The sequence below is a fragment of the Rosa chinensis genome, chromosome 7, assembly GCF_002994745.2.
Source record: "Rosa chinensis cultivar Old Blush chromosome 7, RchiOBHm-V2, whole genome shotgun sequence".
Taxonomy (NCBI): domain Eukaryota; kingdom Viridiplantae; phylum Streptophyta; class Magnoliopsida; order Rosales; family Rosaceae; genus Rosa; species Rosa chinensis.
Genome location: NC_037094.1, coordinates 19,653,197 through 19,669,472, shown reverse-complemented (window position 1 = coordinate 19,669,472; position 16,276 = coordinate 19,653,197). Strand labels below are relative to the sequence as shown.

Sequence of the window (16,276 nt, the reverse complement as noted above, 5' to 3'; positions counted from 1 at the left end):
ACGCGGTCTTCCTCGATTTTAGGCTAAGACTCGTGCTTTTTCCAGGGTCTTTAGTAACCCTCAGTCCATCAACGTTCTGAAGCTTCAACAAGCAAGATTTCCGGCGATCCTGTATTTTCTGAACAAGGGTTATCTCAAGCTTGCTTGGTCACCAGAACCCGGCACTAGCGATAATCTCCGACGGCCCCAAACTTATACCTCTCCGATTAACCTTCGGCTTGGCGCTCAAATTCAAAGACTCCTCAATCTTTCTCAACCCATCAGAATTCTTCACACTTTGCTATGAAAGCTCCATGAAATTTGCCTCCACAACTCTACCGCGCTTCTCTTCTGAGCCTTTTCTAGTTCCTGCAATTCCAGCCTCGAATTCAATCGGCTTATCTCCTTCTTGATTTCCTCAATCTCCGAATCGATCTTCCCCAGGTCTCGACCTTTCTCTTCTGCAACCTCAAACCCCATCTTCTTCGGCGCCACCGATAGCCGCAGTGAATTTTCGTTCAGTGGCTTAAACGACATCGTAGACACCGTGAAAAGAGAGGTTTTCATAACGGGGCTCAGATTCTCTTTGCTGCAATTGGATTCCAAAGACCAGGAGGGTTTAACGGAGACATTGGAGAATTTAGAGCCTTCATTGTCGTCAAAGGTGACGCGGCGTTGTTCTAGACCTGAAGCTCCGGGACGTTAATGCCACCTAGGTATTCAAGAACACTCATTTTCGTTTACTGGGTATGAGAAATTTTGGACAATGATTGATGGGTTTTTGGTTCTCCGCTTTGGATTTTTGTATTGAGTTTGTGTATGTAAAGCTCTCTGGTTCTTGATCTTGATTTGGAAGAAAACTGAACCCTTTGTATTTCGAGATTTGAGAGAGAGAGAGAGAGGCAGAAAATTTAAAAATAAAAAAGAGAGAAAAAAAAATAAATAAAGTGAGGGTATAATAGTCATTTTAGGACATGCTGTGTGAGAATTAGAGAGAATAAGGACTAAACTGTTTAATTTTAAAAATTTGGACTAAACTGTTTTTAAGAGAAAAATATGAGGAGTAACAAGTACTATTTAGTCCATATTATTTCATTATTAAAACTTCAAAATAGATTACACCCTAAACAAGAAGCCAACCTTCATCCTTTAAACTCTATGAAACAAACTTATGCGAGAAAAGAGTACTGCTCATTCCTAACTTGAAACTCCGTCATCTATCAGTACCTAAGCAATGATTCAATCAGTGACACTGTCACTAACTCTAAAATGCTCAACGAAAATGACATCTATGCGTTTGAAAATCATTTCAACATGAAAATTAGTGTAGACACATTAGACTTTTGATTAAACTTGGTGTTTTTATTTTTAATAATTTTTTATTTTTTACTGATTAAGCTAACTTATTAGCTATGAAAAACCACACTTTTGAATTTTACCCAACTTATTTCTCAAGTTATATTCCTTCATTTTTTATTGGGTTAAATACTGTTTACTCCCTGAACTTTCAGGAAAAAAACAGTTCAGTCCCTCCCTTTCTAATTTCACACGTTTACTCCCTCATCTCTCAATTTTGGACCAATAAGTCCAGTATGTTAACTTGCAGGTTAAATTGTCGTTAAGTGGCTGACGTGGCATCTCTTTCACAACAAAATGTCTATTATACCCTCTCATACCTTTTTTTTTTTTTGGTGTTGTTTACCTTTTCTTCTTCTTCTTCCAGCTCTTTCTCCATCTTTCTGTTTCTCAATCTTCCTCAGAATATCAGATCGCCCAATCTTCCAGCTCTCTCTTCATCTTTTTTTTCCCCTTCTCTCCTTTCTTCTATTCCTCAGCAAGAGAGCTAGAAACTTTGGCTTCAACAGTAGCGCTTTTGATTTCCACTTCTGCAGACCAATTTCTCCTCCACTAGTGCTGCAGGCTCTCCGAGAAACACCATTACCCCAAACTCAAATCGAGACCCAATCCAAAAGAACCAGAATTGAAACCCTAAATCCCCAAATCAACCACAAAAGAATCAAATTACTACAAGAATTCCAGGCATTTACGGCGTAAAATTTATGGCGTGCATTATTGCACGCTGTAATTTTTTCTCTTTTATGGCGTGCATATTTTGCGTGCCGTAAATAACCTTTCTCGTTTAGTCTTTTATGGCGTGCTTTATAGGAGCGCCATTAAAGTCTTTATCAATTAGTCTTTTATGGCCCGCGGAAGGCGCACGCCATAATTGTATCATGCTTTTACGGCACACATATTGTGCATGCCGTAAAAATTGCTATCAAAAAAGTCATTTACGGCTCGTACAAGAAGCATGCCGTAAAAAAGGATTCTTAAGGCGTGAAATTTTCCCTAAAAATTCTGACTTCCCTCTCAATTTTCTCTTTCCTCATTTCTCGACTTTCCCAAAATTTTCTTTCTTTCCTCAGTTTTCTCTTCTAAGAAAGCCTTACTCAGTTCGCAGAGCCTCAAACCTCTTCTAATCACTTACCTAATGGCAAAAATCTTAAACATCGTCTAATCACCCAGTTCTCAAGCTGCTGCAAAAATCTGAACTCTTCCCCGAGTTCTGCTCTTGGGCAACCGGTTAGATTTCGTGACCTGGCGTTGTGTGTTTGGTCGAGGACAAAGATGGGTGTCTTAGATTGTGATTTCTAATCATATATTCAGGTATGGCCATGTGATATTGTGGATTCATATAGATTTTGGTATATTTGCTTGGGTTTTTATATCAAAATTGAACTGGGTGTGTCTAAAGTGTTGGATTTATAGTTGGGTATTTCATAATCTAAGATAGGTGTTTGATTGATTTGTAAAATCTGAAACTTTTGGTTTGATTGATCAGTGTATTGAATTAGTTTCTGAGTTCATTTGGTCGTTGGAATTGGATTTGCTTTGAAAAATTATGGGGAGAGAGAGAGGCCTATGGATTTTGAAAATGGGGGATGACCCATTTTGTGAAAAAGTGCTTTCTCATTGGTAGAAGTTAGGCAATGTATAAAGGGACTTTGCTTTATCTGCTAAGTGATGGCAATGCTTGTGAAACCTTGAACCTTTTTCAAATTTACTCTGGGGCCTTTTCTTCTTTCTTATGATGTGTGTTGATGGTTGGTGTTCTGTGATGTTTTTGAGATGTGGGTATAAAGGACTATGGTTGTTGAGCAACTTAGGGGTTTTGGTCAAGGGGTTTTGAGTTGAGGCAGAGACTGGTGTTGATTATTGCTCCACTTTTTAAAAAGGTCAGCGCTAATTGCTTCACTTGCAGGTTGTTGCTAGTTAGTTAGCTCTTTCTGTAGTTTTTTAGGTGCTTTGGGATGTGGCCTGTGTGCATTTAAATTTAAATTTCTGCTTTTGGGTAACAATTTGAGATTGAATTGAGTTTCTTTGCTTCCATATATGTGGTCTAAGGATCTGATTCCAACTGGATTTCAAATTTCAATATTTGCTTGATTTCAAGCAACAAGTTGCTGGTTTTGAGGTGAAACTCTTCTGGGATTTTAGAGTAGAAGTTTCTTCATTTGGATTTATCTCACTGAAAAGCAGTGGCTAATTGTATCTAATTCAGCTGAGTGTTATAGGAGTGTGGGTGTTAGCTCGAGTTGGATATTTCTCCCTGAAAATTTGTTATATGTTTGTCCTCTAGACGTATATGCAGTATTACTTCTTTGTAGCCACTTTTTTTTTTAATTGCTACATTGTTAAACATTTAGCAAAATAATGATTTGGTCAAGGTTGTTACGTTTAATCTAATATTGTCATCATGGATGTATATGGTTCAAACTGGAAACGAGTACATCATATATATATATATATATATATATATATATATATATGGTTCAATTATGATAACTAATCATTAGCACGTGGTCAACATCTGTTGCTTGGTCCCAATTTGGCATATTCATAGTCATTCAATAGTACTTCTCATGATCAACATAGTGATCATTCCTATTCACTTGGTAATTTTGGGCAGGTCAAACTCTAACCAAGAACTCCATGATTGTAGGTTTCTTTTCATTGTGTATAAGAAATTAAATTGATAGTCTAATGATGCGCTATATCTGGAATCTCAATCAGCTATGCGTTATGTCCAGTTTCTACTTCTTACACTCTGTCTTTTTTATTTCTCTCCTTTTTAACTATAATGGGACTAGGTGAAAAAAGAATTGAATCTTGAAACCTAGCTATTAGTATACTTTTACAATTGAAAGCTTGCAAATTTGATCCGACGAGTTATTATTTTTATGAAAATTTGTTATATGTTGCCTTCTGGATGTCTCTGTTGTATTACTTCTATCTAGCCTTTTTTTTTTCATAATTGCTGCATTTTTATATGATTTCTGATATAGTTTTCATATTATCCAGCTACACTTTTTCAACCCTTGGAGATATCAACATTGACAGTTCAGTACTAGCTAGAGTTGGTAGCAGAGCAGCTTTGTATGCAATGAAGTATTAAATGATCTGCTTTTCATGAAATGCATTTAGCAGTAAGATCTCTCTCTCTCCCCCTCGTCCTTGTCATTTGATTTCAAAGTTCCTTTAACTAAGGCAAGCACATATTGAAACAATGAAATATAAAGAAATGCATATGTGAAGCTCTGTGTTTAGTTGGTTATTTTGTTTTTATTTCTGTTTTTTTTATTACTTTTAATGGTTAGTAGTATCTCGATAAGTACAGTTATAGTGTTTAAATTGTAAAAATTTTGCTGTCTGAATACAAGTTAGAACGTAGCCCAAGGAAAACGAAGGTGAAACATAATGGATACAGAATGGGCACACTGTAAAAATAGGTTATATCTAAACCAGGAACCCTTATATTCTAATGATATAAACCGAAATTCCATCTGATAAACATTTGATTATTTTTTTGTCTTAGCAATCCTAGGGCCTTTTATGATGGAGCGCGAAAGTTTGTTACTAGTATTCATGCAAGTAAGGGGTACCCGAAGAGGATCCAATGCCCTTGTAGTGGCTATATAAATATCTGGTCCCATCCACCTAATGAAGTTTTAGATCACTTGGTCTCAAATGGGTTATATGAAAGTTATAGTAACTGTACTTTTCATAGGGATGAGCCGAACACTTCTGTACAACAAGAAATGGTGGATAACATGGAGAATTTAGAGACATATAGAATGTACAGAGATGCATATTTAGATGATGAATTTATGGAACCTGCCCCTGAACCAATAGAGCCTAATGTTGCAAATTTAGTTTCCGAAGCAGAACTTCCTTTATACACAGGTTATCATTCCTCAAAGATGTCAGCAACAATAATGTTTTACAAGTTTAAGGCAAGGAATAGTTTATCTGATAGTGGCTACGATGAACTTCTAGAGATGGTTCGTAGTCTTCTACCTCCAGATAACATACTTCCTAGTTCTCTATATTCAACAAAAAAAATTACTCAAAGCATTTGATCTAGGGTATGAGAAGATTCATGCGTGTGTTAATGATTGTTGTTTATTTAGAAAGAGTCTAGAGCACACAGAGACTTGTCCTAAATGTGGTGCCTCTCGGTGGAAAGTAAATAAGCGCACCCAAAAGATTGAGAAAGGAGTCCCTGCAAAGGTCTTGAGATATTTTCCTATATTCCCTAGATTTAGGAGAATGTTTAAGGATTCTGAAAAGGCAGAACAGCTTACATGGCATCACACTCATAAAAGTCAAGATGGCAAGATGCGTCATCTAGTTGACTCACTTGCATGGAAGCAGATTGATAGCAAGTGGCCTTCATTTGCAGAAGATCCTAGTAATCTTAGACTTGGTCTTTCATCCAACGGATTTAATCTGTTTGGTGATCTTAGTTCCCGATATAGTTGTTGGCCTGTGATCTTGGTTGCATATAACCTCCCTCAATCGTTATGAATGTCCAAGGAACATTTAATGTTGACATTACTAATCCCCGGTCCTAAGCAACCGGGAAATGACATTGATGTGTACTTGGAACCCCTTATCGAAGATTTAAAAGAGTTATGGGTCAATGGGGTTACTGCATATGATGCATTCACCAAGTCTACCTTCAACTTGAAAGCTATAATGATGTGGACAATAAACGATTTTCCTGCTTACGGGAATTTGTCAGGATATTCCACAAAGGGAAAGAAAGTGTGTCCAGTATGTGGTGTTCAAACATCCTCTCAATGGCTGCCAAATGGAAGAAAGCATGCACATATGTGCCATAGGAGATTTCTTGCACATGATCATCCATATCGGCATAACAAAACTTGGTTTAATGGAACTGAGGAACATAGAGTGAGGCCTAGAAAACTAACTGGTTCAGAGGTATTTCAAGTGGTGAAGAATATTAACAATAATTAGGGTAAGGAGGCTGAGTGTTGCACAAGAAAAAAGAAAAAAAAGGTTGGCAGCAGTAACAATAGAAAAAGGAGAAGAACTGAAGGTATAAAAAGTTCAGTCAATCAAATGGAGGATGATTCCTACGATAATTCAGATGATGATGGTGATGATGACAGTGAGGATCCTTTAAAGCCTTCGAAGAGATGGAAGAAGAAATCAGTGTTTTTTGAGTTACCATATTGGGAGGTACGTTTTATTTATTTATTATTATTTAGTTTCATTAGAGTTTGCTGAAACCTTGTAACATTGATTGCAGTAATTTAATATATACATTCTCTATGTTGCAGACTTTGTTATTGCTACACAATTTAGATGTGATGCACATTGAAAAAAAATATATGTGAGAGCATCATTGGCACTTTACTTAACATGAAGGGAAAGACAAAGGATAACTTGAATTGTCGGAAAGATTTAAAAGTGATGGGTATTAAAAAGAAATTGCACCCAAAAGAAAATGGTTCCAGCAACACTAAAAGTGATGCAGCACCTTACGTGCTTTCAAAGAAGGAGAAGAAGATATTTTGTAAGAGGTTAGCCAAGTTAAGATTGCCAGATGGGTATTGTTCCAATCTTGCAAATCGTGTCTCTTTACAAGACAACAAGATCATGGGTTTGAAGTCACACGATTGCCACGTTTTGATACAACAGATTCTTGCAGTAGCTTTAAAAGGACTTCTGCCTAAAGGACTAAGAATTGCAATTTTTCGCATGTGTTCTTTTTTCCATCAGTTGTGTCAGAGAGAGATTGAGAAGAAAACTATAGGTGTTCTTGATGAAGAAATTGCAGAAACTATGTGTATGTTTGAAAGGTTTTTTCCTCCATCTTTATTTGACATTATGGTTCACCTACCGATTCACCTTGCACAAGAAGCTATAATTGGTGGCCCTGTACATTATCGTTGGATGTACCCCTTCGAAAGGTGAGCTTACATTGCATTTCATTAACTACAATTGGTTATCTCTCCTGTAAAGTATCAATACTAATGCAGATTTTTTTTTCCCTTTTAGGTTTATGAAGGACCTAAAAGGATATGTCAAAAATCGATTAAACCCTGAAGGATGCATTGCAGAAAAGTATTTGGCTGAAGAGATGACACGTTTTTGTAGTGGATACATTAAAGGAGCAGCTGAAATAGGTGTTCAAACTAGACGCAATGAGGATTTTGAGCATGAAACAATACTAGAAGGGCGACCACTTGGTGAGGGGAAGCTAAAAGTGTTCAGTTCTTCCATGCTAGAGATTGCTCATCGATTTGTGTGGACAAATAGTTCAGAAGTTGATCCATGGAGAGAGTAAGTTTGATTACTAAATTTATTTGTTCTAGTTTACTTTAGATTGTACTTGTCCAGTTTTCTTATACATTTATTTCCTATCAGACTACACAGGGAAGAACTAAAGTGTTCTGATACACGTCTTGAACAAGATGAAAACCTTCTTGAACAGAGACATCTTAGTACTTTTAGTGAATGGTTAGCTGATAAGGTTAAATTTGGTGATTCTAGAGATATGTCAGAAACGGTGAAATGGATTGCTTGTCGGCCAAAAGCAGATGTGGTATCACATACAAGCTTCATTATCAATGGAAATTGATTTCAGACTGAGGACAGTGAGAAGAGCACACAAAATAGTGGTGTTTTTGTTGAAGCAGACACTATGTGTCGAGCAAGTGCAAATGATAATTTACAAAAGATGGACAGAGTCTCCTACTATGGTGTTATAAGAGATATAGTTCTGCTAGACTATCGTCAATTTCAGGTCCCCTTATTTGATTGTTATTGGGCTAACATAGGGACCAGTATCAAATTGGAAGATGGTTTTACATTAGTGAACTTCCACAAGGGGCAGCATCAGTTTGATAGAGATCCATTTATTTTTGCTTCCCAAGCGAAACAGGTTTTTTATTCAAGATAGAGTGACACATCGAATTGGCATGTTGTACTCAGAGCACCGCCAAGAGGCTTTTTTGAGAATGATAGTGTTGATGAAAGTGCTTACATGCCAGTAGATGTATCACAGCTATACCTTGACGTTGAGGATGAAGAATGTGATAGATATAATAATGAGGAAATCAATTCGGTAATTGTAGGAATTGCATACAATAATATACGTGTGTGTGTACTATTAATTATAGTTATAGTTTTAATTGCTTGTTTGTTGGCTGAACAGAGTGACGGTGACTGAATAACTCAAATTCAACTGAAGCATTGATATAATCTATCAGCACAGCAATCTAAGGGTAAGATCTAGTTTGGTTTCTGGTTTTGGATAAGATTGGTTTACATGTTAGTACATTTATCATGGTTTTTTTTGTGTTTCATAGAACATATTCTGCTGATCTTATAAAGTATGGATGGAGGAGAGACTTCAAAACTAGGTGGAAAGAGAGCCAAAAAGCAGGAAAAAGCTGCAAGAGCAGCTGCTGTTGTTGCAGCCAGGGAAGAAAGGAATGAATCTTTGAGAATCTCTAATGGAAGTTCAAATTCAACCCCTGCAGAAGATGATATTCTAGAAGGCCAAGCTACATCAAACCCAGAAAAGAAAAAAATTCCACCTCGGGGTAAAGCCAAATTATTGGATATTGGCAAAAAAAAAAAAAAAAAAAGTCCTATTCTAGTTGAATTCAATGAAAGAGGCCAGCCTATTAGACAAAATGCAGCTCTCTTCTCCTCTTTCATTGGAGCCTCAGCAAGAGAGCTAATACCAATGACTGCTGCAACTTGGAAAGATCTATCTGCTACTTTCAAAGATCAGATTTGGATAGACATCACAGTAAGTTTTCTAAACTCATATATAGGAACATGTTGCAACGAGCTTTTTATGTTCACCTTTGTATTCACTTATTTGCTTTTGTAGACAAGTTTCATTGTTGATGAATTCTACAAGAAGCATATTTTTCGAAAAATGATGAAGCTTTGGCGAGATCATAGATCGTTAGTGATAAAACAAGTGGAAGAGCAAGCCAAAGTTGTTGGTTTACAACGTGCTGCTGCCCTTCTCAAGCCTAACAACATAGAATCCATGGATGAGTGGTTAGCTTTTATTAAAAACAGAACTAGTGCAGGATTTAAGGTATGTTTTAGACATATTTTATAATATATATACAAGTCTAAATTTGTCTTGCAATATATCAGATTTCAGAAAATGTTTTGACCACATGTTTATCATAGGAGAAGTGTGAAAAATTCAAGAGAATGCGGGCAAGAAGAACTTTACCACACAGAACAAGTAGGAAAAGTTTCGCGCGGCTTGAAGAAGAATTGGTAAGAATAATGTGGTTATTAATGACATATGATTTTGTTCATTTGATAACATAAAGATCATTTTTACTTGTTGATTTGTAGAGGGAACAAAGTGAAAATCCCGATGCGATATCAAGGTCTGATATATGGATACATGCTTATGAAGCAAAGAAGAAGAAGGGTTCAGAGGAAGTAGTTGAGGATCCGGAAATAGTGGTCAATATACTCTTCTTTATGGCTCCTCTTTTGGTACTTTTTTTTCATAATGAGTTATGGATTTAGTTTGGATTTTGGTGAAGAGCTACCAGAAGGGTTGGTGTAAGTCTGCTTTGACTTGTAATTATCATTCTTGCAAGAATAATATCTTCATCTCCATTAATTCTCTGACTAGAAGTAAATTTGGTTCCATTCTGTGTATGTTTTCAATTTGCTTGCTTTGCTAGTTTGGATTATTTTTTTAATGGAATGCCAATGATATTTTTATTTCTTTAACCAAATACTTCAATAAGAAATATATATCTATGCCACAAAACTAGCTACTTGACAATCTAGTTGACATATGATATCTACAGAAACAAGTGAAGCAGAAAAGGGTAGAGCAAGAACCCTCACAAACACCTTCTTTGAAAGATGATGCTGTAGCACAAGTTCTAGGTCCTGATCCACGAGGACGGGTAAGAGGTTTAAGATTTGGAGCAGTCCCTTCAAAGTTAGAATATCAAACCAAAGTTGGAAGCAAAGTTGCTAACTTAGAGAAACAAGTGTTCAATCAAGCACAAAATATGCTTTCTCAATCACAAGAGATTGAACGATTGAAAGAAGTGGTTGCCACTCTTTTAGCAAGATCAGAGAAAGAAAGGAATAACCATGTAAGTCTTTAAAATACATATATGAACTTTTTTATTTATTTGTAATTATTTACTTTGGGTCAATAAGTCAACCAAGTTATTGATTTCTTTGCTGTTATAATAGCAGGTTAGTAACAGTGTTCAGCATTCTGCTAATAAGTTTGCACTACGAACGCAAAATGAAAATCCAAGTGTTCAACATCATAGCAGTGTTGGAATACAAAGCAAACACAATATTACTAGTGTTCGAGGTTATGAAAGTGGGAGGCCACAAAGCAAGCAGAGCAACCAAAAGAAAACTTCAAGTATTCAACATTCTGCTGGTGATGGGTCGCAAAGCAAAGACAAGGAAGGTAAAAGGACCAAAGTTACAAAGGATGATTAGAATAGAATCGAATTGTTAAGTTGGTTTGAGATGGAAGAACAAGTTGTTGCAATTGCAAAACTAGAGTCAAAAGATCCAAATGTAAAAGTCCATCATGTGCCCCTTGGTCATGAATGCTGGAAAGTTTGGGTGCTTGATGTTTTTGAGGATATAGCTTTATATCGACCAACTTGGGAGTTTGGAACACTGAGTATGGCTCAAGGAAGTACAGTTGCATGGCCTATCAAGTACATCAAACAAGTTTAGTTTATAAACTTTTAGGTAACATATTCTAACACTAATCACCTCTTATTGTTTTGAGTAGTGTTATTTGTTTTTGGTGATTAAATAACATCCACCTAGATTCTCTATTCTGGTTTGTTCTTATATTGCAACTATCTGGATTTGCTTATAATTTAGTTATAGTTGTAGAATTAAGGTTGTTTTATGAGGACTATCCCATTATAGTAGGGTGAATACTAAATAGCACTTTCATTGGTTCCAAGTTCAAATTATAAATATTTTCAAAAACTTTAGTTCAAGTAGTTCATGAAGATAGGAATTTCTTTTGAATACCAATTGTTGGACAGATTTAGAGAACTACATGAACTCATCTTATTTCTTATTTCTTATTTCCAGTATTGTACTATGCTTTTAGTGATTTAGAATTTGTTTTGATCCTTTGCTAGTATCTTATTTAACTCTAGTTTAAAGAAGAAGAAAATCATGCAACCAATGTGTAACATATATATTCTCCTAATTGCTTCACTAGCAGGTACTGCCAAATTTTGAGGTGTATGCGGATTATTGCCTTATGTTGCTATTGTTGGTAACTTGGTTGAACTGATTGGGACATGCATTTTTGCAGTTGGCTAATGGTGCTTGAAAGCTTGCAATTACCCTGCAATATATTTTTGAACTGTAATATGTTACTTTTAAACTCAAGTTTGTAGGGACATGCAAATGCAATTGTTTTGTAGTTTAGTTGCATATGGCATGGAGCCAAGTTTGTACAGACACCCTATTTCAATTGATGGAATATATATTTGATATATCATATAAGTTAATTCATATTTGCTTGATCTCTGACAATCTCTATCTTTCATATGGTTTTGAAGTGAATTATTGTTAGTTGAGTAGCTACATTGAATATACTGCCATATTTGGCAAATAAGCAGCAATATAAAATTTCCTGCAAACAAGAAATGTCAACAATGGAGTGCAGAGTCTTTCACGGCGTGCCATACGCATCGTAAATAACTCTATGGGCATTCTTTTATGGCATACCATGTGTGCCGTAAATGAGTTCTACATAAAGTCTTTTACGGCGCGCTTTGTTGAGCATTTACGGCACATCTATATGTCAGATTTGAGATCAAAGAATCGCTTGGAACACTTTTATGGCGTGCTTCGATGAACATTTATGGCGCACAAATGCGTGCTGTAAATGTGATATGTCTTTTACGGCGCGAGCTTTTACAGCGTGCTTTTGTGCGCCGAAAATAGGCTTTTACGGCGCACATGGTGGGCCGTAAAAGACCAGTTTTGGTGTAGTGAAACAACGATTTAGATCAAGAAATGGATTTTCGGGTGAAGATTCAGAGGACCTATTTGTATGATTCCAATTCCAAATTGGAATTACGGAGGCTGTGGTGTTTTGGGCTTCCGAATCCTTTTCGTCAGCAGCCTATAAGTTTGAGGAGGAGTGGTGAGGTTGTCGGAGCTCATGATCTTCCGAAGCTCGGCCTAGACCTTGAAGAAGACTTATCGCCAGCTGCCTATGTTGTCGGAATCGAGAATCTTGTCACCTCTTCGTTCATCTCCAGATCCTGAGCGAAGATGGGCTTTCTGGAGATGACCCAAGTTCAGCCCCAGTCCCACCATCTCTTAATGGCGGCGTACTCGCCCATGGCGGAGACCGACTTGGACCGTTACAGGGCCTAGGTGGTGTCCGGGGAGGAGATGGGCTGGAACTTGAGGGAGAGGGACGAGAGCCTTCGTCGGAGAGCCGAAGCCTGGTCGAGGCCGGAGCCCTGGGAGACGGGTAGGGCGCCCTGGTTTGCGAGCATTCTCTTCTGGAGGCTTTGAACAATGGAGCTCATGATGAAGATGGAGGTGGATGAGAAGAGAGAGAATGAAGGAAGGGAAATGGGTAAGCAGAAGATAAAAAAGAGAGAAAAGAAAATAAAAAAGAGAACAATTAAAAATTAAAGAAAAAAGAGAAAAATTAATAAATTAAGGAAAAAAAAAAAGGAAGTGAGGGTATAATAGATATTTTGCTGCAGAATGACTGCCACGTCAACAATTTAATGGAGTTTTTGAACGGAGAGTAATGGAATGGACCTATTGGTCCAAAATTGAGAGATGAGTGAGTAAACGTGTGAAATTAAAAAGAGAAGGACTGAACTGTTTTTTCCCTGAAAGTTCAAGAAGTAAACAATATTTAACCATTTTTTATTTTTATGTTGAAATGACAATTTTTTCCTTGCCTGCTCAACATGGAGATGTCCTTATTCTAAATAACCAACAAGATACATCGTTCTACAATATATCATTTCTAAGTCCGCGAGAAAAAATGAGACCCGATGCACTACCTCGTTGCCACAATATGCTGCCTGCATTAATTGCTATCCTAAGTGATCATTCTTCCAAGTTAGATCCTTGACGTCTGGTATAAAATTCATCCCTTAAGAAACAACAGGATCCAATTTACTATCGTCTTCTGCTAAGCGCCATACTTAACACAACTATATTGATCCCATAGCCACAAAGAATCTAAGATGACTGCTCACATTAATGCTAATAAAATTAATGTGATCGAGGCCCTCTCACTGACTCTCACATTAGCTTAAATTGTCTACTCCAGTCCTAATCGTCCAGCACTTTCGATCTAGTCATGGAATCCGATTCCTATTACGCTTCCTTATCCTCATCGGAATCCGATGCCGGAAGCAGCGGAGTGAGCGGACCTTGGAGCGTGGTCCTCGCGCTCTCCCTCGTTATCCTTTGGTGCTCGTGGCTCTACTGCAAGAGATCAGACTCTAACGCGCGGCTGCCGCCAGGTCCACGCGGGCTCCCATTGGTCGGGAACCTTTTCTCTCTGGACCCGGAGCTCCACTCTTACTTCGCGGGCCTGGCCCACGCTTACGGCCCAATCTACAAGCTCCGCCTCGGCTCCAAGCTCGGCATCGTCATCACCTCCCCCTCCGTCGCCCGCGAGGTCCTCAAGGACCATGACGTCATCTTCGCCAACCGCGACGTCCCCGCCGCGGGCCTGGCCTCCTCGTACGGCGGATCCGACATCGTGTGGACCCCGTACGGCCCGGAGTGGCGGATGCTGCGGAAGGTCTGCGTGCTCAAGATGCTCAGCAACACCACGCTCGACTCGGTTCACGAGCTGCGGGGGAACCAGGTCAGGCCAACGGTCGGGTTATTCTACAGTCGGGTCGGGTCTCCGGTGGACGTAGGCGAGCAGATGTTCCTGAACGTGCTGAACGTGATCACAAACATGCTGTGGGGCGGGACGGTGCAGGACGAGGCCTCCGGTCTCGGGGCGGAGTTCCGGCAAGTGGTATCGGAGGGGACGGAGCTACTGGCGAAGCCGAACGTTTCGGACTTCTATCCGGGTTTGGCCCGGTTTGACTTGCAAGGGGTGTTCAAGCAGATGGAGGGTTTAGGGAAGAGGATTGATGCGATATTCGAGAGAGTGATAGATCAACGGCTGAGGATGGAGAAGGAAGGCGCGAAAGAGGAGAGTAAAGATTTTTTGACTTTTTTACTGCGGTTAAAAGAGGAGGGAGATTCCAAGACGCCGTTTACTATGACTCACCTCAAAGCCTTGTTTATGGTACGCCGTTTTTAACTTTCACCTTAAAATAGTAACTTTTTTGTTTTTCTATTTTTGGGAGATTATGTGGAGTTGTTGATGATTCTTGATTGCTTTCAACATATTCTGCGCAAGAGATATGGAGGTCCATGCTTCTCCAAGATTTTGTTTGTACCAAAAATAAATAAATCAATTTTTTTTGGATTTATAGCACATGATGCATGATTCAGAATTTTTTTAATATAAAAAAATTCAAATTATCACGAGACACAAAAAGCCAAATACTAATTGTCTATGAAAAACCTAATTTTGCACTCGTGAATTCTTCCAAATGATCATCCTCATAATATCTCAAAAAAGGAAGTAAGAAATCAAAAATAAGTGATGAGACTACTAATGTTGCCCTTTCGGCTTGGGCATAGGGTTGAGATTCTGAAACCGGCCCTACTCTAAAGCCGCAAAATCAATATAAATTGGTGTTTAGAATAACTGTTGTACAAAAGTAAGTATGCAATTATATTCCGGGAGCAATATACTGGTACATATTGTTCTCATGTTTCTTCATGGCATGGTTGTTGGAGACTAATCTTCAATATGATGTTACCCCTCGTCCCCTCTTCCAGCCGTGGTTATGTATTTGTGATTTGGAAGAATGGTTCGTAATGTAAATGAACATACAATCTTTCTGAAGGTTTCCATTAAAACTTGCATATGGTGGGGTTGCATTTTAGGAATGAGCTGAGAAAACTAATTGTTAATGCTCATGCTTGTAACTGATAACCAAAGTACCTAACAACAAATTAACCTAACCATGGCTGCCCTGTGTTTCAGTGGCCTCAAGCATCTCTTTTTCTTTTTGCATGATTGCATCTGATTTCATATGATACAATTAGCCGCTTTAACATTGTTGTTTCAATCTAGTTGTGTGCAGGATATGGTTGTGGGCGGGACGTACACATCCTCCAACACAATTGAATTTGCAATGTCGGAAGTTATGAACAAACCAGAAGTGTTACAAAAAGTCCAGCAAGAATTAGATGCTGTAGTTGGCAAAAACAGCATTGTAGAAGAGTCTCACATTCACAAGCTACCGTACTTATATGCTGTGATGAAAGAAACACTGCGTTTGCACCCAGCCCTGCCTCTATTAGTCCCACATTGCCCAAGTGAGACATGCACTGTTGGAGGTTATACCATTCCACAAGGGTCTAGGGTTTTTTTTTTAATGTTTGGGCTATACATAGAGACCCTTCTAGTTGGGAAAACCCATTGGAGTTTGATCCAACTAGATTCTTGGATAGTAAATGGGATTACAATGGGAGTGACTTCAAGTATTTTCCTTTTGGGTCTGGGAGAAGAATATGTGCAGGTATAGCATTGGCTGACAGAATGGTGATGCATTCGCTTGCTACAGTGCTGCATTCTTTTGATTGGAAACTGCCACGGGGAGAGAAGTTGGATCTTTCGGAGAAGTTTGGTATTGTATTGAAGAAGAAGATATCTTTGGTTGCCATCCCAACTCCAAGGTTATCAGATCCAGCACTCTATGATAGCCGACAAGGTGCTTTGTGATATCAAAGTCTCTGTTAGTTACACAAAGGTTCGATGAGATACTCGTGTTTATCCTTGAGGACAGTCAAATTAATCATAATTTATGCT

The 16,276-nt window shown here is 38.2% G+C and overlaps 1 protein-coding gene and 1 pseudogene across 6 annotated transcripts; both read left to right on the top strand.

Moving 5' to 3' along the window:
- Positions 1–2,358: 2,358 nt before the first annotated feature.
- On the top strand, positions 2,359–11,864 carry LOC112180545. Of its 6 annotated transcripts, none has more exons than XM_040510188.1 (14): positions 2,359–2,646; positions 4,342–4,466; positions 6,065–6,525; positions 6,627–7,259; positions 7,348–7,632; positions 7,717–8,416; positions 8,507–8,576; positions 8,661–9,109; positions 9,194–9,409; positions 9,508–9,600; positions 9,682–9,795; positions 10,152–10,448; positions 10,552–11,073; positions 11,567–11,864. In XM_040510188.1, exons 8-13 carry the CDS (start codon positions 8,687–8,689, stop codon positions 10,810–10,812), a joined length of 1,404 nt encoding a protein of 467 aa, XP_040366122.1. In that variant the 5' UTR covers positions 2,359–2,646; positions 4,342–4,466; positions 6,065–6,525; positions 6,627–7,259; positions 7,348–7,632; positions 7,717–8,416; positions 8,507–8,576; positions 8,661–8,686; the 3' UTR covers positions 10,813–11,073; positions 11,567–11,864. The 6 variants fall into 6 exon arrangements, with proteins under 6 accessions (XP_040366122.1, XP_024174869.1, XP_040366124.1 ...); XM_024319101.2 differs by having other exon boundaries at positions 4,856–6,525; positions 10,555–11,073; XM_040510190.1 differs by having other exon boundaries at positions 4,856–6,525; positions 11,660–11,864.
- Positions 11,865–13,520: 1,656 nt separating this feature from the next.
- LOC112179351 lies at positions 13,521–16,276 on the top strand (annotated as a pseudogene).

What these genes read in the sequence shown, in the direction of transcription:
- LOC112180545 (XM_040510191.1), top strand. Translation starts at nt 8,687, where the DNA reads ATGGATGGAGGAGAGACTTCAAAACTAGGTGGAAAGAGAGCCAAAAAG. An exon ending in AGATTTGGATAGACATCACA is followed by an intron (nt 9,110 to 9,193) that starts GTAAGTTTTCTA and finishes TTGCTTTTGTAG; the next exon opens with ACAAGTTTCATTGTTGATGA. An exon ending in TTGAGGATCCGGAAATAGTG is followed by an intron (nt 9,796 to 10,151) that starts GTCAATATACTC and finishes TGATATCTACAG; the next exon opens with AAACAAGTGAAGCAGAAAAG.